The sequence below is a fragment of the Trametes versicolor genome, assembly GCF_000271585.1.
Source record: "Trametes versicolor FP-101664 SS1 unplaced genomic scaffold TRAVEscaffold_13, whole genome shotgun sequence".
NCBI lineage: Eukaryota > Fungi > Basidiomycota > Agaricomycetes > Polyporales > Polyporaceae > Trametes > Trametes versicolor.
In genome coordinates this window covers 2,041,601-2,062,101 of record NW_007360333.1, presented here as the reverse complement: position 1 = coordinate 2,062,101, position 20,501 = coordinate 2,041,601, and the positions used below count along the sequence as shown (strand labels likewise).

Here is a 20,501-nt window from a genome sequence, read left to right as displayed (position 1 = left end):
AAACACGCTATGCAAGGGACTGCTATGCGTACATCCCCACAGGGCGTACTGCGAGTACTCTAGGACGAACTCTGTTGCGAAGGTCGCCGTGCATCTGTCCGAGTCACGAGATAAACGGGGTCAGGAAGCTCGCTCGCGGACTGCGCGAGGTGCAGACACATACCTCTATGCTCGCGCACTGTTTAGCAGAGTGTTCTTTTGAAGGGCAGGAAAAGATATCCACCACTCACCGCTGGATCCCGATTGTACGCCCACCACGGGGCCTCGATCATGTACGTCACAAGTGGCAGATAGCGGTTTGCGAGAAAGAGAGACCACCCGAGCCCGAACTTCCTGCGTTTTCCCCAAAAATGCGTGCATTCTGCGTCGAATGTCGTCACGTAGTGGTAGACTAGCAGGGCTAGGTGCACGAGCGCAGGATCAGCAGTCAGTACTCTGCCGGGCGGGGAAGGGAGGGCCAGGAGCTTACTGATACTGCTCATCTTGTTGTAGGCCAGCGTTGCACTGCGACACGATGCGGAAGGGCCTTTTGGCTAAAGGATTCTGAGAGCTGACAGGGGTGGATGGAAGACGTTCGGCGAGCACCCGGGATTTGACTTGTCCCACTCGACCGGACATCTCTTTTCTTACGCCAATGTCAAGCCACAGCCCGACAGCTACGGCATCGACTTCCCACCATCTCGCCGCAAATCCGCTCTGTAAGGATTGCCACTGTCAGCCTCAGACTTAGCTCGCTGATGATCGATGACTGTGTGGTGGTCTCGGGAGTACCTTACCTCATCTGATGTACCGACCCTCAAACAAATCAGGACATACGGGTTCCGAATGCAACCGTTCAGAACTGAGTGAAAAATAGACAATTTGAGGCACGTATACCGCGTGAGAGCTGTTGTGGACGCTGGATACGTCAGCCGACACCGATATTCACGCTGTGAATGAACGACGCAATGCCCACATATTGCGGAATAGACGATTTGCGCATTGCGATCGACAAGCGGGGCCTCGGAGAGCGCTGGAGGCCATGGCGGCTCTCATGCTGATGCATGCTCCATGTTCCGCGAGGAGCGTGTGAACATACGGAGCGCACAGCTGCTGCATACTTGCGGCGTAGATACAGCACGGCCGTAGGCAGCCCAAGAGGGTTCTAGTAGATGCGAGATAAGTTCATGACTAGTATGACAACGTTGACGGAAGAGGGTACGTACCTAGGCCTAGCCAACGTCAATCATGAGTCGTTTAGAGTGTCCGTTCATAGCTTCGTCGGGTGAGCTCGAGTGGTCGAGAGTGGAATCTCTTTGGTGCCCTGCGTGTCAATCTGCCGGAATGTACTAGTGATGTTCATGGGTCCTGGGGCGAGCTATACTTCAAACCGACATCGTAGTCGAATACAGAGAGCGTCGTCGTCGCGGGACAAAACGTGTGTAGACGCCCAAACTCGGCGGTGGCCGGGGTGCTGCTCCCGTCCAATCGAAGAACAACTCCCACGCTCTGGACGACCACGTCGGACGTCGACTCTTGCTCGTCCAGCTTCTTCGTACTCTGTCTGCCTGCTCAGTCCATCACTTTCTTCGCTTATACTCCTCGCACTGCGCCTCTACACATTTTCCCTCTATGTGAGTTCTCTTCTCCTCTCACAACTTTTCCAGGTAGACTGGATATCAGTCATGTTGTAGCGCCTCAACCTCGTCCCGGATGCGTTCAGGTGGGAGCTTTAGAAGACGAGTTGCTCCCTCGCATTTCCATCAGAAAAGGGGGAGCGACTCGCAGCAGACGTGCGACTATTTGGCGCCTCTCCCTGTGCAGCTGAAGCAAGCAATATGAGCCCAGATAACGTCTAAATACTGCACTGCTGATATTTGGCACGATCTGATTGATGGGCTACTTGTTGAAAGGTAGGCTCGGTCTGATCATGTCGACGACTCTCCTCAGTTCTCGGGCTGCGAGCTGCCACATACTGCCTTGCTATGCTTACTATTACCCAAGTTCACATAGCAGGGATGTCTGACGGTCGTCATACTACTGTGGCGCCCACCAGCTGCCAGGAAGACGTTGATGCTCGCGCTATGCAGGATGCGATCGCGCTCGTTCGCTACCATCCTGCTCTCGGTTCGTTCGTCGTCCTGTCCCTAAGGTCTGCCATGTCCGCCATCTGTTCCGGCACCTCTAAACGTAGATAATTATGCAATAGGGTGTCCTCGTCGCCTCGCAATCATGTTCGCGCTCGGGCCAGCACAAGGATCCGAACACGACTCCCGCCCACGTTCCTCGCTCTCCTTGCCAGCTGTCGCTAGTCTGCTCTCCGGATCTCCGGCTCTTTGTGCAACTTATAAGTCCAGTTTACCCTCCACGACTCGAGTCTCCCTTGACGCTTAGCGCACTTCTCGCTTTGCTGCTTCAGCGAAGCATATACTTTCGTCCCTCCTTCTATGCTTCCGTGAAGCCTGGCCAAACACGTTCACCATGAATTCTACCGTCGACGTCGACGTCGCCGCGTTCATCGAGGAGCAAACCATCTTGTGCGTACTCGCTTCACTAAACTCGTTTTGTCCACATCTAACACCATGTTCGCAGCGCTGCACAAGATTATTGCACCACCGCCACAGCTGGTACGTCGCTCACGGTCTACGTATACCTCTTCGCTCACGATGCACAAGTGCAGCTCTTTTGATGTGGCACTACCTGCTTACTTTTGACAAGGAGGTTGCGTATTTCTGGCGGCGCAGGCCGAATGGCGCGTGCATGCTCTTCCTAGCGAACCGGTACCTCACCATTATCGTCTCCATATACGACACGCCTTGGTGGTCGCTCAGTACCGCATATACGGTGAGTTCCTTCGTGCTATTCTACGCAACTGAGTGCTTACTGGGTATACGGTTTCAGGGGTAAGTTCTTCCGAGTGTGCTATGTACAGCGCTGACTGCATGCCGTACACGCGCAGATGCGCCGCAGCCGTCTTCTCCCAGTTCATACTCGAGTTCTCACAATACATCGTATGGGCCGGTACGCCTGCCCCCCTCCCTCGCTCTCGTGTGTGCCCACTAATCCCTGATGCCCTCCGATTAGCGTTTGCGTGTCTCCGGGTATATGCGCTCCACAGGCAATGGCCGTGGGCGGCCCTCGTGCTCATCCTCTCTCTCGCTCCGGTCGTTGCGAACGTGGTGAGTCAGATCTCGTGGCGCACGCAGCCGCACCCCCAACTGACATCATCACTATGTACAGGTCCCGCTGCGGTTCATACAGATCGACCTTGACCCAGTCACGGGCTGTAATACATTAGAAAATATCCCTGTTTCCCTGTCTCAAAGGTGCGTCGTGTCACGCTTCTTAGTTTACATCAGCGCATGCATTGACAAAGTTGTGATAGCTGTGAGTCTCGCTCGCGTCGGATGTAATCTGGACGTTAATTGAAGTTCGACTGCCAGTGGACATCACGTCCCGGGTCTCTCTGATCGTCGCGGACCTCATCGTCATGGGCGTCACTTGGTCCGTAACGCATTTCCACCGCCACCAAGGCAGTGTCCTTCGGGTTTACGGTGCTAGGACGACGCTCACGAGCGTCTTGTACAAAAACGGTGCGCTTCGGTGGATTCCTAGATGCGTGTTCTGGAGCTGACACGATCGTCTCCGCGGTTATCAGGCGGGATCTACTTCGTGTACGGGCAGAACTTGCGACTGTATACGCGAACACTGACGGTCCTCTTCGTAGGCTGCTGACCACCCTGAACTCGCTCCATCTCCTGTTCTCCATGCTCTCGGTAAGCACAGCCCACATTCTCCTCCCTCGTGCACGCGGCGCCCGCTGATTTCACACCTCACAATCTCCAGATCGCACTCGCTAACGTAGCCACAGACCGCGCCAGCTTCGTCGTGCGCTTTATCGAACCGTGCGCTTCTTCTCTCGGTCCTCCATTTCATCCACACTCACCACCCGTTTCAGGCTCACCGCGATACTCATCACACGCTTCCTCATCGAGCTGCAAGAGGCAAGCTCTGGGGCATGCACGTCCGAAGGCGAGGACGCCGCGTCAGTCGGCACGCTCTGCTTCGTGCGCGCGGACGTAGACAGCTGGGTGCGCTCCGAGTGCGCCTCGCTCCCGACTGTCGCCGCAAGTTCCGGAGCTGGAGAAGGGAACGAGAAGGAGAGCGGGGGCGCGCGGTGGGGCGAGGAGTGCATGGAGGCGCTTGAGGGCGTGAGGCGGAAGCTGAGTAGGGTTGACGATGACGAGTCGGAGGACTATGTACTGGTGTGAAGCGTGCGAGAGAATAGATGTAGTTTTAGGGGTAATGCACTCGTGGGCCCAAAATTCGTAGTCTGTTTCCGTTCTGTAGGCAATTGCTGTCTCGCATGAGCGTAGGGCCGGCGGCGGTGAGTCGGTGACGCGTTCTGGCCATCACTCATACCGTCGAGTACTGGCAGTCAAGCCAGCAATCTCATGTGGTATACATATGCCATCTGCCGTCTGGAAAGCAACGTGCTCGCACATGCACCGGAGGATGTATGTTCACCATGTTCCCTGGATTCGCACCCCAGAACGATCGCGCGGGGGTCTCGGCATCATCCACCTACACGTACGCTTGGGGTGTCCGCGCGTCCTGACTCTTCTGCCGCTTCGCGTGAAGCGGAACGTCGAGACGTTTTGCGGAGGATAGAAACCAGGCGAAAGGGCGCACCCGATGCAATTGAATCACTGCTAGAGGAATTCCAAGATCTAGTTGGCCACGGGCAGCTCGGGCCTTGTACATAACGCGCGGTCCAGCGCCGCAAAATCGTCTGTGCTCGCATCCGTCACAGTCTGCGCGACGCTCTCTGGTTTCTCCGTGCCCGCTCCTTCCTCGTCGGGCTCGGACTGTGCCCAGCTATCGACGTCCGCGCGGACGAACTGCAGGAGCCCGACCGACTCGGAGGGGTCAGCGGTCGAGGATTCGAGCGCGAGTGGACGTCCGTCTCCGTCGAAGCGGACGCTCGAGGTTGCAGCTTGTTGTAACTGAATGAGGAAGAGATCGACTAGGAGGCCGATGAGTCTGGGAGAAGAGACGTCAATGTTTGTTATAAGGAATGAGATTCCGGAATGTGCGGTACTCACGGCTCAAAATTAGGAACGAGCAGGAAGAGGTACTGCAGCGGGGTTGTGTAAGCGAAGCTGCCCTGTGGTTACACTTCAGGCTCAGAACAGATATGGGGAGAACGGGAGGAGCTTAAAGGCGTACTGGGGTGAGCGTCTCAACGACGAGCCGGAACGTGTACATAAAGGTTGTTAATCTGGTGAACAGAACAAGTGGAATTTTAGCTTTGATATTGCACGGTGCGAGTCGCGAGTCGTACACAAAGTATATCCTTCCTATCAAGCCCGCGGGCGTTTCGATCAGCCTAAGAGCGAGCATGATCAAGCATGGATATAGGTAGGCTCACCGTTGTCGTAGAACACGTTCGACAGAGTCAGCACCCTGCCGAAGTCCCGAAAGCCGTGTCGGCTGCGACATTGCTCGCGCATGGTGAGCCAGGTAACAGCCACTACGATAGTCTCTGACATGATGAGGCATGCTCGAGCCACAACATTCACTGGTGGAAGGTGCGCGGATCTGCGTCAACAGGGCTGCGTCTGGTGTATGCTAGCGTCACTGACAACTAGAATATTTCAGTAAGGTGTTAGAGAGCGGGACATAATATACGTACGGTTGGACCAGCGGCGGCGATGCAAATTCATACGCCACGTAGCACCAGCGGGTTTCCGGAGAAATCCAAGTGGCGATATACGGGAGCCTGATCACCTATTGAGCGCCATGCGGGTTAAAGGGCGCACGGTGTGCATAAGCAAGAAGTTGTGTCACCAAGTTGATCACCACGATAGCGAGGGAAAGTATAAGAACGAATGTTGACCACCACCATTGTCTCAGAAGTGCGTGCACGCGCAGACAAGAAAAGACTAGGCCGGTGCAGTGAGCGACTCGCAACGAGCGTGGACGGTTTGTATGGAACATGTACGGACCTGCCCATACAACGTACTGCACCAACGGAAAGCATTCCGCGAATACTACTGCGGCGCATCTTCCAGCCCCATGCGCGTACGGTCAGCCGCATGAAGTTATGTTGAGATACCGGGATACCGGAATACTTACCCAACCTGATATAGGCGTCAAGTTAGTAAGACACACCATGGAGTAGGAGAGGTGGAGTTTGCATACACGGTTTGCGATGCTTGTAGGCCACCATGCGGTATTATAAATGCCGATGGCGAGAGTGAGGTAGCGGTTCGCGAAGAATAGCGCGGACGCGCCCGAGGGCCTCCGTTTCCAAAAGAACGCAACCCCCTGGTCGAACGTGATAAAGCAGTGCCAGATGAAAGAGACTGAAATCGTTGGGCAGGCATGTCAGTTGTTCGCGATCATGCCTAAAGGAAAACTAGAACTCCGGCGATCGTACCGGCGATGGCGGTGAGGACGTAGTTGTCCACAGTGTCAAGGCTGAAGAAACGGACGTTCAGTGGTACGGAGAGGTGGTAGAATCTGGAAGAAGACACGCACAGGTCCGGATCGTGAGTCCCGTCGATGGTCTGAACGATATCAGCGTCAATGACGGGCTTCATGTCCAGATCGTGAGTTACTGGAACGCGAGAGGGCACGCGTCGTCGCGGTGAGGAACGCCGTATGTAGGCTATCTGGGAATGACAAGAGTGTACATACCCATCGTTAGCAACTTTTAGTAAGATAAGGAAACTTGAAGGCGGTCTCGACCAGGTCCGCAGCTGACAGCGGACTCTGTCTGCATCGAGAGCCGCTGTCAGGTACACCAGCATCTCTGGTAGAGAAGGCTGTGTGGTGGGAGCGAATCGTGTGGAAGCCGCGCAGATCAGATGGCCGCGTGTAGCCGCCAATATCAAAGCAGATACTTCCGACGAGCACACCCGCAAGTGTCGGGCATATCATCGTGAGTCTACTGAATGCTGTCAATGGGTGACGGAGTCACAGTCTTCGTCTATCATCCTTGCGACCACGAATTGTAGAACACGAATATTACACGCGCGACGCCGTCTGCACAACACGGCTGTGCACATGCGATAGCATTGTGTTCCTTTCTATGATTCAGATGTGTCCGTCTTCGACATCCTCCGGCATGTATTCTTCGAACGCACCGAGCTTCCGCCGCACGCATTCGAGCGCATCAATGCACTCTTCGCCCCACTGCATGTCCCCTTGCCCTGTACCCTCTCCCATCCCCGGAAGGGACCCACACTCGTCCCGTACCCACTTGTCCACATCTGCGCGCACAAAGCGCAGAGTGCTGATTGACGCGGTGGACCCAGAATCGTAGCCCTCCGCAGCCGCGCCGAAGGCTGCCTCCTGCAGCTGGATGAGGAAGCGCGTCATCAGGATCCCAATGAGTCTGAAGTTGGCCACTAATCAGCGATGAACGAGGGTAGGCGGAAGGATAAAAGAGCAGCTTACGGCTCAACTAATTTCGTGAGGGTACTCGCGTAATTCGTGGTGTTGTTGTTTAGTGTGATCTATAGGACGCATGGGGTGAGCACTGAGCGTCGCGCGTGAAGGACCGATGGGTTATACGTACCGAGAGCAAGAAAAATAGGAGGCGGAGCGAGTTGTAGACGGTGAGCAGGCTCTAGCAGAGGTTTAGTAATCGAATATATAGCTGCAAACATCGCTCGCACAGGAAGTGGATTCCGCCTGACACACCCGAGTCAGATGTAAATAATGCTGGTGAAACGAGGCTCGCACCGTATTTGTAAAAAACGCTCGCAATCCCCGTCTGTGTGCTGAAGCTTCAGGGGGGCTGAAGACCCGAGAGAGGCTCTCGCGGCGGTGAGAGTGCGTTACAAACCGGGTAACAACGATGATGATACAGTCAGCGACGATGAGCGATACACGAGATGCAGTTTCCACTAGCATGACTTCGATCAGCGCACTGTAGATCTGATCATTTCCGACAAGGACACTGACGGCTGCCGCAACTGGTCAGTACGTGCTCTCGAACCGTCAAAGTCAACGAGCGAGATGTACCTCTGAGAAAAAGACTGTGAAATGTTCTCCTGTGTATGGCAGGTTGTCACCGAGCTGACCTTGATCTGCAAAAATCGAAAAGGGACCTTGATACGATCGCGGTGCCCTCATCATTTCAAAGGGTGTCGCCGCACGGCAAAGAGAGCTTACCACGTCTACGATAACTGGGGCTAAGGAGAGGAGGAAAACCAGGGCCGCCCACGGCCACTGCCTTTGGAGCGCATACACTCGTAGACCGGCGAACACTGATACATGAAGAATCAGAGGCAGCGCACACGCACGAGGCGCGAAGAGGCGGGAATACACATACCCGACCATATGAGGTACTGCAAGAACATGAGCACGTACGCGAAGACCACATATAACATGCATCTGTCCTCGCGGGCCGTCTAATTCAGCAGTGATCGTAGGCTTGGAGCGAGGACCTCACCCCTGAACAGACCCACTCAGTACAAATAAGCGAAAATGTATTCCCATGCACTCGCCGTATATGCGGTGCTGTGAGTCCACCAGGACGTGTTGTATATAGCGAAGATGAGGGCGAAATACTGGTTCGCGAGGAAGAGCGCACATGCGCCGGTCGGCTTGCGTCTCCAGAAGTAGGCAATTTCCTTATCCAGTGTGAGCACGTAGTGCCATATTATAGTCACTACCATCAAGGCTAAGGAATTAGCGATGAACGAGGGTCTCTAAGGAATGAAGGACTCACTAGCTACGGCAGTGACGCAGTAGTCCTGTACAGCGCTGAGGAAACAACGGTGAGACATACACCACAGAGCAACGAAGGCAGGACAGTACATACTAGAAGGCCTCTTGCTCGATGAACCCGGAAACATCGAACCCCACAGTAGTATTCATTCCAAGGCTAGCTAGACTCCACAAGTGTATAGAAGACGAGGAGACGGAAATGAAGGCCTCGCAGAGGCGGCAGGATAAGGGGCACACTAGGCGCGTAAGATGGATCCTGAACAGTCGACGTAGGACAATGTTATATATCATGCGTTGGAGCCATGCAGACGGATACCCGAGTGAGAGCAACCTAGGGGGACGGAGAGCGGAAGCTTCGAACTTGACGCGTCGTTATGAGAGAATATGGTTGCACAGCGACTGTAGCACATCAATGGGTGATTATCCACATTTTGAAGGATCGAAACGAACGAAGTTGACAACGAGCTGAAGGAGGACAAAGACCTGCGTAAGGGGGAGATGGTAGCCAACGAGCACGTTCGCATCCCACATAGTCTGTGCACAGAAATCCAAAAGCACGAAGGGTGACCAATAGCCAGCATAGCACAGTCAACCGTGTCAGACGGAACCTTGGCAAATATAGCACATCAGTAAGCGGCAATTCAGGGTTCCGCAGAGAGAGACGCAGTAAGCTTCAACGCGATCTAAATCGGTGTATGGCTGATCTTTCAACTGATAGTCGTAGCAATACCTGAAGCTGTTCGCCCCTGCCGGATACGAACAGACCTGATTATATCCCTCACTGCTGTGTCGACGGAATTACGAAAGAGGAGGATCATCTTCCATGCAAACATGAGCGACGAACCGCTGTGTATTCTCCTCCGCCGTGCCGTCCCAGCTCAGGCCCTCCTGCTGACACGCGCGACACGACTACATCGCGCACGTCGCCGCCACGATTTCTGCTAGCGTATCCCCGGCTGGAAATGGCAACTTCTTCATGGGCCGGCCCCTCGTCGTCCGTGTGCCTGTCGATCGAGGCGGGGGAAAATCGCGGTTGAAGAGTTCCTCCCCTTCGCCCGACCGCAGGGCGCCATATTCGGCGAGCCAGTCCTGCCAGGGGATGTTGTCCGGTATGTCCAACGCGGCAGCATTGACAGGGTTGTACTCGCGCACACGCATCTCGTGGAGGAGGAAGAGCGCCGGGAACGGCGCGTGTGGATGTGCGTGGTCGAGCGCGAGCGCCTTGCCGTGGTAAAGTACCAGGTCGGGGTTGTCCGCGTTGTCCGTTGTTCTTGCTCTGCACGTGTGACTCAGTCTGCTGCATAGGGAGGAACAAAAGAGAAGGAACTCACGTTGGGGATAAACCGAATGAAAAAGCGGTTGACGTCGAACATAATGGAATGGTTTGAACACAGCACGAGGCCGTTGCGCGGGTCGTGTGCGAGATTCTGCTTGGCATTCGAAGGGATCCAGTTGCGACGTTTGAGTTCAGACCACTAGTGGACATGTACATGAGGTGGAAGTGCCATTTCGCGGATAGGGGATACCATCATATGCGACTTACGAAGTCTTCCTGAGACTCCTTAACGATTAGAATAGCCGAAGATTGCTCTCCACAGATAACACAGCGTGGGCATCCCAGAAATTTGTCTCTGTCATGGATGGCGTCGCCACACTCGGAGGGGGGAGACGAGACTGAGAGGACGCGCTCAGAAGACTGGTAGCTAGTAGGCAGCGCTGTAGGAGGAAGCGAGTATTCAGAGAGGGGATGCATGTATCGGAAAAGCTAGACCAGCAGAGAGCAGCAGCAAAAACAGCAGGAGGAGGAGAAGAGGGAAGAGAAGAAGGAGAAGAAGAAGGAGAAGGATGCTCGAGGACGAGAAAGTCGGAAGGAGACAGTGACTTCCGGTCCGCTCCTGTCCGCCCGGACCGGGAGCAGCCCATTGGGCGTTTGTCTCTTCTCCCGCGGCCATGATGACGCGGACAACTGTCTCTGCACTGCGACGTTGCTGCGACGTCGACTGTCTGAACTGGTTTCCTTGCTCTGCCGTATAGCGCATATGTGGCGATAAGGTGCTCTCCCAAAAACATAGCATCGTCGCCATTACTGGCCGGCAGGTTGATGCATGAGCGCTGAGCGCTGAGCGTTTGAACTGCCGTCAACGGCTGTCGATCGTCGACTCGGATACGACGGTGCATGACTGTGCCCACTCACCCGATCGCTGTCGTATGTGAGGGCCACTACCGGAATAAATCTAATGGTATTATCAAATCTCAAGCCTCTTCATCGTAGAGCATGTCTAACACAATCTATTGGTACAGAGTCCAGCCGCTACTTCATTTCTGGTCTTCCTCGTGGACTGTCACACTATAGATGACGCTCTCGATCACCGCTCACTCATGGAACCAGAGGAGGCTATCAACGAGTACTCCGAATCGCTCATTGTAGGAGTATCCTCTTCATCTGTTGCTCGGCGAACACTCTTCTCACATCGGCTAAAGCCGCGCTTGTGCCATACGTGCCTGCACAGCAACGACGCCGCAAGTATGCAGCAGCCGTGCGCCGCCGTGTCCTTGCACGCTCCTCGCGGGAGATGGAGCCCTCACGGGAGCCGTCACCTGTCTCCAAAGCCACGTCTGTTGATCGGGCGGCGTTCTCGGCGCACGGCAAAAACAGTTCACTCGGCACGCTCCGATACGTGGGCGTCGCGTTGTCTGCGCCCAACGTCAAGAGTATCGGCATCGGGCGACGTCTCGAGCTATCCGCCGAAGCCTTTGCGTCGCACGTGGAAGAAGGCACGTTAGTACGCGCTCTATCGACAACCCTCGCTGACCTTCAACAATGAAGGACATGCCGCCGAGCACTCTCGCACTGAAAATACTGCATCGCCCGGGGAGGCCGCCATTCAAGAGAGAATCACTCACATATGACCGCTGTGCATCAGCTAGGGGTGTTTGGTCCTGACGGGCGGAGTATGTTTAAGGCGAGTCTGCGGCGGGGCGGTGGGAATTCATTTCAGTTCCCGGGTTGTGGCCAAGTAAACGGGCACAAACACGCTGTCGATCGGAGCAATCTCCAACCTGCGTCTACCAGTCACCTCCACTTCCTAGGCTCTGCGTGTATCCTCTCTCGCACGCACTGTCAACGACCGAGCTTTGCGATGCGCGATGAACAGGATATATCACGACCAGATCCACTGGCAGGTGAGACCGCAACTTTGTGCACCCTTTCTCGGCGTTCTGAACAACAGCTACAGGTCTGAGTGTGCCGGTGTGCCCTGGACCAGAACGTGTCTATTCCGCGCATCCACGCCGCTGCCACCCCCTTTACTTGGACGTCTGCATATGCGGCACTCTGCGCCACCTTCGTCGTCGGTATTCTCCTCCGTACAGCGTTCGGAGTGGAATCTTGAGCGGCCATCTGCAGGCTCGCTGACCAGATTAGTCCCGATGTCCTTCCTGTCCCTCTGCGATAGAGCGGTATAAATTTCGGCGGTGCCACTGCGGTCATGCATTCTTACCACCTCGCTATTTCACTTCTTTCTACCGGTTTCTACATCAGCACCACCAAGGTATACCGAGAGTACGTCTCGTGTTCTTTGCTTCATTTCCATAGCGACTTGCAGCTCACTCACATCCTAGAATCACTCTAACGCGTATCGCAAGTGTCAGCGGTGTACGATGAGCAGCCTCGGTATGTTCCATACACCTTCCCCGTCCCAAGTCATCTAAATATACGATCTTCACCCCATGCAGCAATGGTTGTTTACCACCACCTCTTGACGTTCGACGCGGAATACAAGCACTTCTGGGCAAATCGCAAGTTCGGCTTCGGGTGGACATTGTTCCTTGTCAATCGCTACCTACCGCTGGCCACGTCCTTGAGCGAGGCACTGTGGTGGCCGGTGAGCCATAATCATACAGTGAGTCTCCCTGTAAGGCTTCAGTTTGGCGTTGTAGGGAGTACTGAACGGTGCACGAGCATAGGGGTACGTTCTACACCATATGTGTGACTCGGCACGAACGCATATACTAATTACCAGTTTCCGAAATTCGGTCAGCTGCGTGGTGCTCTTCACATCCCAGTACACCTTTGAGTACCTGCAGTACGCCATGTGGGGAGGTCAAAATTCCCTTTCATCTCTCGTGCACGTCGCCAGTCGCTGAATCTCAATCACAGCAATATCTTCCCTCAGAGTGCACGCCCTCACACATAGCTGGCCGCTTGTTCTATTCGTTTTGCTGCTCGCGCTCGTGGCGCCCATTACCACCGCTGTACGTCTTATCCTCCTCCGAGATTCCAGTGCGGTTCATCTTTGAACTCATCTAATGGCCGACAGGTACAGTTGACATATACGCGACGTGCAATCGACCCTATGACTGCAGGCTGCTTCCTCGACTCGAGTAGGCTGCCGTTCAAACTGTACAAGATGTGCGTCTTATTCGTTTTAGCCTGCGTACCCCTTCATACCTTCTGCTCACCTAATTGTCTCTAGTTGTACGTCTGCACGCTCGCGGAGTCGAAAGTGGCGCCCGGCGCTCACCCGCTTCCCTCTTTCAGTTCTTATCCTGTCATACGCCACCTACGTGCTCTCGGAGATCATCGTGGTCGGCGTCACCTTTCGCGCGACGCGCCATAGCAAGGACCTCGCGGGTGCGCTGTGGCGCGGGCGAATGTCGCTGTCGGATGTTATGTTCCGCGATGGTGCGTTCTTTCTCCCCTTCCCCCCGGTCCCTCGAGTAGTCCTGTCCGTGCTAGGATCGTAGACGCTCACATACTGATACTAACACATCGTCTACAGGGCTCATCTACTTCGTGTAAGCTTCGCATTTGTATAGCAGCGCCCTTCTCCTAATCAGCATCCTACGCATGCCCTAACGACTACATAATACAGGGCAATCGCGCTGCTCAACGCTGCTCCGTTTATTGTGAAGTTCACACAGGTGAGCATTTCGAGTCATGCCGTCTGTCGCACTTGTCTCCGTCATGTCATGTGTTAACCGTGATGCCACAGATCGCGGAGCCGGGCAGCAAGCCATCCGGCCTCGTGAACGCTCTGCTGAACTTTATCTCCCCGTGAGTCGCGCCCGAAGATCGACCACCTCCCTTTTTTCTCTCGTTGAGTATATGGTCGCTCTGCGCATGCTGACACTCCCGCAGGTTCACGTCGATCCTGCTCACGCAGTTCTACTTCGATCTGCAGGAGACCGCAGGCGCGGACGTGTCCCTGTCGGGTTACGCAGATGGCACTGACACATTCGAGCTGCAATATATGTCGACTAGGACGACCGGCGATTTGCAGTTTGCAGTACTTGATGAATTCGACGTGTCGGGTACGAGCAACAGGCCCGCCAGTACGACCACGATTAGTTCGCGAGCGTCCTGAGGTGAGCTGTGCTTGGAGTAGACTTTCACTTGCGCTACTGACTATGGATCCGAATTCCCACGCTCTATTCTGGAAGTGGTGTGTATGCGGAGATGGACCTACGAGGGCGGTATGATTGGTATGCAAATGTCCTCGTCATGATACTGGTTACCATTCACTCACTCGTCAATGATGGTCAGTGCACTTGTATACCTGGATCGTTGACCTTGTCGGCGAAAGAGAGTCGGACAGCGAGCGGTCGCACCCGGGGTAACCAAGACGAGCGCCTGGACATCGCGCATGTTCTCATCTCTCGCGACTGTATCGCCTCGATAGTTAGCCTCTTCCCTAAGGGCACGACGTCAATGCTACCAGTACGTGTCAGTCGTCGTTCGCATCTCCTACGCACCTAATCATGCGATCAGTTGCGGCTTCCCTTCATGTTCGTGTCTAGGGATCTGCACAGTAAATCGTGAGACCGGCTCGGACATCGTCCGTGACCTGTGTCAACCGTCACCGCCCACGCACATGCACTGCTATCATGCATGCTTCTCTATGTCACACAGCACGCGGTACGTTTGACGGGCCGACATACAGAACACTTGCGGTTGAGATGATTGCGAGCAGCGGGCACGTACATTTCAAGCGCTGAAGCAATCAACTGCGAGGTTTCCGAAGACCATCGGAGCAAGCTCACATCCCTCCTGGATTCTACTCTCTGTATCGAACGTGTGCGTGGTGTTTAACGTTAGCGTTCGCGTTGCCAGCATTTGTACTCGCTAATGTTGCCGGCAGGGGTTCTTCCAGGGATCTGCTCGGAGGCTGTCCCCACTGAGATCCCAGCTCCATAAGTGACAGCGATCTAATTCGGCATTAACTGTCCCCTCGCTAATCTTGAGATGGATGGACTATTTCCTGCGTGCAGAGCACAGTAACTTTGAACGTGCTGAGCGGCACGCAAACACCACATGCGACGATTGACTAACTCCTGAAGCATGTGTCTTCAGACATGGCCGTGCGTGCGCAGGAACTGACGGTCAGGCCTCTACTGTTCATCGCGCCATATTTGGCACGGCGCGTTACCACGCCATGCACCCCCGCCTGCTTCCGCAGGACGCAGCGCCGCATGCTGCTGTCTGCCGACGGTCTAGAGAAGTACGAAGGCGGCTACGAACGGCAGCGCTCGCTACCATCGCTTCCTGTGCTTTGAGTTTGGCATGTTCGGTGTGTTCTGCATGCTCATGGCCGACGCTTCGTTGATGATGTCAATGTTCGCGCCAGAGTAGGTGCTCTGTCATCCTATGCACCGAGCGGTATAAGACATGTCTTCGAATCTGCCCCCTCTTTCGCTAACTCTGAGCTTCGTCTCTTCCTCAAACCTTCAGTCTTTAGGTACCAAAGGCTATTAACCCACATTTATCACTTTCGTCACCGTGACGGCCTTCTTTGCGAGAAGACATCGCTAACATGAACTCTTCTACTACATCTGATCAAGCCGCGGCTGCCGCAGAGATCGCTGCATATATCGCCGAACTAAACTTCGAGTATGTCCCGCGCCTCTCCTCCAGCCTGGACCGTCTTACATGTTCTATAGTGTGATGCAAAGTTATTGCACAACAAGCGCCATCGGTCCGTCCATTTTTCGCTAAGCTTCTTCGACTCGATATCGCTGACTGTCGCTGCGCATCACACAGTCCTGCTTGCTTACCACTACATCACAACACTTGACGATGAGGCTACGCACTTCTGGAGCAAAGCTGTCGCACAAAAGGGAAGGGTCACGCTCGCGTGGATGCTATTTTTCGGGAATCGCTACTTGCCGATAATTGTCTACGCGTACCAGGCGCCGTGGTGGCCAGTAAGCACAGATATAACTGTGAGTGTTCAGACTCTCTCTTTCCCTATGGGCTCGTCTTAGTGGTCGACTCGCGCTGATCATAACGTTCTTCTATATAGGGGTACGCTCTATTTGCTTCGCTTTCTCCAGCTCGGACTGTGCTAATCATGCACCTCGAAACGTCGCCTAGCTGTGCAGCGACAGTCATATCGCAGTACATTCTCGAGTACTCGCAATACGCTCTCTGGGCCGGTATGTATTGAAACCATTACCTGCATGCTTTCCCTCTGTGTACTGATGTCCAAAATTACGTTTGGGATAACAGCGATATCATGCTTCCGGGTACATGCCCTCCGAAAAAACAAGGTGCTAGCGCTGCTCGTCCTTCTGCTGGCGCTTGTACCAGTGTTCTCTGACGCCGTGAGTTCTTCCTCGCTCCTTCCTCGTTACACCAGATTAGATCACTCACAACTCCGGGCCGGCGTACGTGCATAGGTCCTCGCAACATACTTAACGCCAACGATAGACCCCGTCGACGGCTGTGTACTGGACGCAAGCCGCCTCTCTATGAAAGTATACGACATGTACGTCTGTCTCTCGAATTCTCGACATGAAAGATCGCTCACTTCTGTCTGATCTTCTTCCTACGCCTTGTAGTTGTGAGTCTTGCCATAAACATTCACTCGCACGAGCTTCTCTGAACACTAGTGTGCGAGCAGTGGACGTGTTTGCATACACGGGCTGGATCCTCTCTGAAGTCTTTGTCGTTGGTATCACGCTGGCCGCGACCCACCACCACAAAGCGCTCGCCGGTGCGATAGGGCGCGGGAGGCGCACACTATCTGCCGTTCTGTTCCAGGACGGTGCGTGTGTAATGGAACGAGTGAGAGTGAAAGCTGACTTCGGATCGACTCGTTTTCAATCCTGGTCATCATCCGGACACAGGCCTCGTATTTTTCGTGTACGTCCCTTCGCCTCTCATACCAGTCCTCGCGCTCTGGTCTGAATTCTCAAGTCGCGCATTGCAGGACAATCATGCTGCTTAACATTGTGCAGCTCATCGTAAATCTCCTCTGTGTAGGTCCCCCATCTACCATCTTACCACCTCCCGTAACTAAGCAAGCCCATCCAGCTCCTACGCCCCACTGTCGGGTCCAACTCTGCAAGCACAGTACTGACGCTGGTCGACCCGTACGTGCTGCTCTATCACCTCTTTCTCGACACCCACTGACATGCTGTACATGAACCAATAGCTTGATCTCGATCCTGCTCACTCGCCTCTATTTCGACCTACAACAGACCAGCACATCACAGGAGCTCGACGCCGGAACATCATTGACGGGCGCCGAGTTCTCGTTCGGGACTCTCGACCTGGACGCACGGTTTGCGGAGTGCGGCCCTACGGACCAGTGTTAGGAGGCACCCTACTGTCCAATGCAAGCTCGCGCATTCGGGAGGCACAATGTATGTGTATTTGTAACTAGAATCAGTACCGTGGAGAGGAGGCGCCTCTGACTGAGCTCCTCGACTCGGAATTCTGAGCGGTGTACCTGGCACCCGCAGAGACATTGCGAGAGCTGTGGGCGAGGGACCATCGCACCGCCCCTGGGAAGCTATCTTGATATTGCCATTGTCAGTCTGTGCGGCCGCAGGCGGCGCGTACGATGCCACGTTGCCCCTGTGCTGCGACACGCCTGCTCAACCTCCCGCGCTCAACGATCCACCTCCTCGCTCACCCGCGCCCACTGCAACGTCGCCGTCCCCGAGTCCCCAACCGCACCACTCATATCCGTCCAAACCCCGCTCCCAAACGAAATCGCGCTGCCCATCGCGGGCCGCGCAGCTTTCCGGAGGTGCGCTAGAAAGCGCGTGACGAGGATCGTCGTGAAGCTATCGTACGTCGTCTTCACGAACACGGCGAGGAGGTTCATGCGCCCGCCTGCCCCGGATCCGAGCGACTCCTGCCCGTGCCGCCGCAATATGCCCCCAGTCGTCAGTTGAAATGTAGGCAGATAATGGAATGCGGAATTGGGCGCACGTACCTCGAGGAGTATGACGGCGAGATACAGCGCGTTCAGGGTCGTGAGTACGCTGGGCGAGTGCGGCTCATTCAGGTGTGTCCCAGATCGAGGCGCAGACGCCACTGTACGTGCGGCCTGAGTACTCACACGAAGTAGATTGCGCCTGCCCCCGGGGTCGCATTCGACGGTCAGAATCGGTTGCTGGAACACGCGAAGACGAGAGTCGAACGCCGCACCGTTCGTATAGAGGACGCTCGAGAGTGTTGTAGTCCGGCCGAATCTTCGAAGTAGGTCCTGGCTGCGGTAGGTTTCGCGCGTGGCCGCCCAGGTGACGCCGAGCACGATAACGTCGGCCACAATGAGCGCCATGCGCGACACTATTATCACTGGATTGGGGACGAAGGACGGTTAATCAGCGTCATCGCATCCCCATAGGCTGTGCTGTACTGACCACTATGCTGATGACTGCATATTCGTGGTAAGAACATATCATACATGATAAGGAGGAGGGATACTGACCTTAAAAACAGCTGGTCCGACATGTTGACCTGAGTCGGGCAGTCTGCATACGGTAGAGCACCCGCGAAGACGTCTGCGAACGGGAGCCGTACCTAGTCACCGAACAGTGAGCCCTGTCAGTTCTCATATGCCTCTCGTAGATGCGAGTGTGCTTACCCCACTCGAGACGGGCGGGACTACTGAGAGCAGGAGCACAAGTGCCGCCCACGCCCAGCGTTTCCACAGCGCATACACTCGGAGCGACGAGAATGCTAGCGCGGGGGCAGAAAATCGAGTTATGCGGTGTCCCTGAGCAAGTCTGCATCGGGGCGCGTAGTGTACTCACCTGCCCAGGAGACGTACTGCGCGGCTTCGAGGAAATACAAAGCATACATAGTGGCGGTGCATCTATGGTGCGCTCGGGTGTGCCACGACGTCAATTGGACGAAAGTGAATAACGACTCCGAGGAGCTTACCCCTGCAAAAGAACACCGAATGAGCGTCGATCGAGACCTTTGAGCAGGGAAGAATTTTTTTACTTTAGACGTAGAAATTCCGTAGAACCATGGTGTGCCGTATATGGCCCATGAGAGCGTGAGGTAACGGATCGTGAGGAACAGGGCCGAGGGGGCAGTGATCTTGCGACTCCAGAAAAACTGGATCTCTGTATCGACGGTGAGGAGATGATTCCATATTACAAGGACTTTGTTTGACGCATTATAGTCATATAAGCCGCCGATTGGTATGCCAATGGCGGAGGACCTACTGGCATTAGCGGTAGCGTAGTATTCTGATTTAACGCTGAAGAGAGAGGATGAACTTAGCGAGGGAGTACTGCGGAAAGGGAATACTACGTACCTGAGCATCTCTAAATGGATGAGATGATCGAATTGAAAATTATAAGCAGCTGTAGAGTTCATGTTCTCGTTGCGAGTGCAAATAAGATAAAAAACGAGAGGGAAGATTCACATGTCGACGTTTTAAACGGGGTCCAGGAGGGAAGCGCAGGTCCAACGCCACTGCTTATACATCGGCTTCGAGCGTTTGAGGCTGACTGTAGCAAGACGTCAATGACTACTTACGCTGTGGCGGGATGGTGGGAGGTGCTCGGTGACTCCGGTGACTGTCCGCGTAGGCGGATAGCCTGATAGCATTGAGCAAGCGGCACCGAAGGCTAGTGATAGTCGCTCATGACACTAGTTAAACGATCCCGTTGGTCACGTAGCACCAGAAACGACTAGTAGGGAAATATATCGCAGACACATACTCGGCCCCTTCCCAGGCTCTAAGAGGACGGTCATGAAGGCAAGTTCCAAGCTACGCAACGCGTGAGACTCGGACACAACGGAGATGTCATGACATGAGCGCTTATTCCATCTCCGTTTAGATCCGATGCAGATCTTCCAAAGATCTGATTTCGGCGTCTACGCCGACGTTGTCCATCTCTCTCTCCGACTCGGAGTCCGACTCGGACTCGACTGTTCTCATGACTCTCTCGCTATCAGCACGGACGGTCGGCGGCGTAGGCTGTGGCTCTCTCAGAATGGCCGCTTAAGTCTCTCAGACTCTATTATCATCGACAGGAACCGGCCGATTCGGCTCGACGAGGGCGGGGGTTTGCGACTTCGTCACTTGCTCATGATGTCTTGACGCGTAAGTGAGCTCAGGCCTCCGACCGGTGCGCCGCTTCTACCGATATTGACAACTGTAAAAGCATGATAAGCTGCTCGTAAGGGAAATGCGACACACTTCAGCACCCCTGCCAAGCTAGAAGCCATCTCAACTGCCAGAACGTCGACCGTCTCGATCATGCGCGTGTACATCGGTTGCACAGTGCTGCACTCTGCGATGGGTCTTTCGAGGCCTTCTTCGAGTCAAAAACATCGGCTCCGAATACCTGTTGGCAGTTTGAGATGAAACCGCTCACCGGTCGAACGTCCGCTGGGAGTCGATGCCAAAACGGATGTCCAGGTACTGTCTATGATGCATCCCATCTTCTCGTCACCGAACTCCTGTGCTTACAACTCTGCCCGGTAATCTCATCTCCAGCCGTCCGTACAGCCACTTCTCCGTCGAGAT

At 54.7% G+C, this 20,501-nt stretch overlaps 9 protein-coding genes across 9 annotated transcripts; 4 read left to right on the top strand and 5 right to left on the bottom strand.

Annotated features, from left to right (window-relative positions):
- The first annotated feature begins 1,673 nt into the window (after positions 1 to 1,673).
- TRAVEDRAFT_61246 (uncharacterized protein) lies at positions 1,674 to 2,414 on the top strand. Its single transcript, XM_008046416.1, has 3 exons — positions 1,674 to 2,131; positions 2,189 to 2,326; positions 2,379 to 2,414. Exons 1-2 carry the CDS (start codon positions 1,965 to 1,967, stop codon positions 2,289 to 2,291), a joined length of 270 nt encoding a protein of 89 aa, XP_008044607.1. The 5' UTR covers positions 1,674 to 1,964; the 3' UTR covers positions 2,292 to 2,326; positions 2,379 to 2,414.
- A 46-nt stretch (positions 2,415 to 2,460) lies between these two features.
- TRAVEDRAFT_75246 (uncharacterized protein) lies at positions 2,461 to 4,288 on the top strand (the record flags this gene model as incomplete). Its single annotated transcript, XM_008046415.1, has 12 exons — positions 2,461 to 2,516; positions 2,572 to 2,606; positions 2,660 to 2,882; positions 2,939 to 3,000; positions 3,064 to 3,158; positions 3,220 to 3,305; positions 3,356 to 3,366; positions 3,423 to 3,572; positions 3,638 to 3,653; positions 3,707 to 3,755; positions 3,826 to 3,884; positions 3,938 to 4,288. The coding sequence occupies 12 exons, from the start codon at positions 2,461 to 2,463 to the stop codon at positions 4,248 to 4,250; spliced, it is 1,155 nt and encodes a 384-aa protein (XP_008044606.1). The 3' UTR covers positions 4,251 to 4,288.
- Positions 4,289 to 4,709: 421 nt separating this feature from the next.
- TRAVEDRAFT_53532 (uncharacterized protein) lies at positions 4,710 to 5,531 on the bottom strand (the record flags this gene model as incomplete). The annotated part of the gene is made up of 5 exons (XM_008046414.1): positions 4,710 to 5,022; positions 5,085 to 5,146; positions 5,209 to 5,260; positions 5,324 to 5,339; positions 5,411 to 5,531. The coding sequence occupies 5 exons, from the start codon at positions 5,529 to 5,531 to the stop codon at positions 4,710 to 4,712; spliced, it is 564 nt and encodes a 187-aa protein (XP_008044605.1).
- A 582-nt stretch (positions 5,532 to 6,113) lies between these two features.
- TRAVEDRAFT_53531 (uncharacterized protein) lies at positions 6,114 to 6,584 on the bottom strand (the record flags this gene model as incomplete). Its single annotated transcript, XM_008046413.1, has 4 exons — positions 6,114 to 6,122; positions 6,184 to 6,347; positions 6,422 to 6,462; positions 6,523 to 6,584. The coding sequence occupies 4 exons, from the start codon at positions 6,582 to 6,584 to the stop codon at positions 6,114 to 6,116; spliced, it is 276 nt and encodes a 91-aa protein (XP_008044604.1).
- Positions 6,585 to 7,080: 496 nt separating this feature from the next.
- Positions 7,081 to 8,871, bottom strand: TRAVEDRAFT_53530 (uncharacterized protein; the record flags this gene model as incomplete). Its single annotated transcript, XM_008046412.1, has 7 exons — positions 7,081 to 7,381; positions 7,444 to 7,502; positions 7,565 to 7,615; positions 7,665 to 7,680; positions 8,563 to 8,662; positions 8,723 to 8,757; positions 8,816 to 8,871. The coding sequence occupies 7 exons, from the start codon at positions 8,869 to 8,871 to the stop codon at positions 7,081 to 7,083; spliced, it is 618 nt and encodes a 205-aa protein (XP_008044603.1).
- A 699-nt stretch (positions 8,872 to 9,570) lies between these two features.
- On the bottom strand, positions 9,571 to 10,509 carry TRAVEDRAFT_67364 (uncharacterized protein; the record flags this gene model as incomplete). The annotated part of the gene is made up of 3 exons (XM_008046411.1): positions 10,265 to 10,509; positions 10,053 to 10,196; positions 9,571 to 9,997 (listed from the first exon to the last, which is right to left on the bottom strand). Coding segments are annotated over exons 1-3 (780 nt in total), but the record flags the coding sequence as incomplete, so codon positions are not given.
- A 1,872-nt stretch (positions 10,510 to 12,381) lies between these two features.
- Positions 12,382 to 14,087, top strand: TRAVEDRAFT_24427 (uncharacterized protein; the record flags this gene model as incomplete). Its single annotated transcript, XM_008045824.1, has 11 exons — positions 12,382 to 12,394; positions 12,457 to 12,623; positions 12,688 to 12,689; positions 12,744 to 12,823; positions 12,881 to 12,975; positions 13,041 to 13,132; positions 13,197 to 13,405; positions 13,503 to 13,518; positions 13,596 to 13,644; positions 13,716 to 13,777; positions 13,862 to 14,087. 11 exons carry the CDS (start codon positions 12,382 to 12,384, stop codon positions 14,085 to 14,087), a joined length of 1,011 nt encoding a protein of 336 aa, XP_008044015.1.
- A 1,446-nt stretch (positions 14,088 to 15,533) lies between these two features.
- TRAVEDRAFT_53527 (uncharacterized protein) lies at positions 15,534 to 17,319 on the top strand (the record flags this gene model as incomplete). The annotated part of the gene is made up of 11 exons (XM_008046410.1): positions 15,534 to 15,610; positions 15,661 to 15,695; positions 15,761 to 15,924; positions 16,023 to 16,155; positions 16,229 to 16,323; positions 16,399 to 16,487; positions 16,561 to 16,766; positions 16,849 to 16,864; positions 16,932 to 16,965; positions 17,027 to 17,094; positions 17,157 to 17,319. The coding sequence occupies 11 exons, from the start codon at positions 15,534 to 15,536 to the stop codon at positions 17,317 to 17,319; spliced, it is 1,080 nt and encodes a 359-aa protein (XP_008044601.1).
- Positions 17,320 to 17,615: 296 nt separating this feature from the next.
- TRAVEDRAFT_53526 (uncharacterized protein) lies at positions 17,616 to 18,817 on the bottom strand (the record flags this gene model as incomplete). Its single annotated transcript, XM_008046409.1, has 6 exons — positions 17,616 to 17,864; positions 17,946 to 18,301; positions 18,376 to 18,389; positions 18,444 to 18,535; positions 18,600 to 18,694; positions 18,769 to 18,817. The coding sequence occupies 6 exons, from the start codon at positions 18,815 to 18,817 to the stop codon at positions 17,616 to 17,618; spliced, it is 855 nt and encodes a 284-aa protein (XP_008044600.1).
- Between the last annotated feature and the right edge of the window lie 1,684 nt (positions 18,818 to 20,501).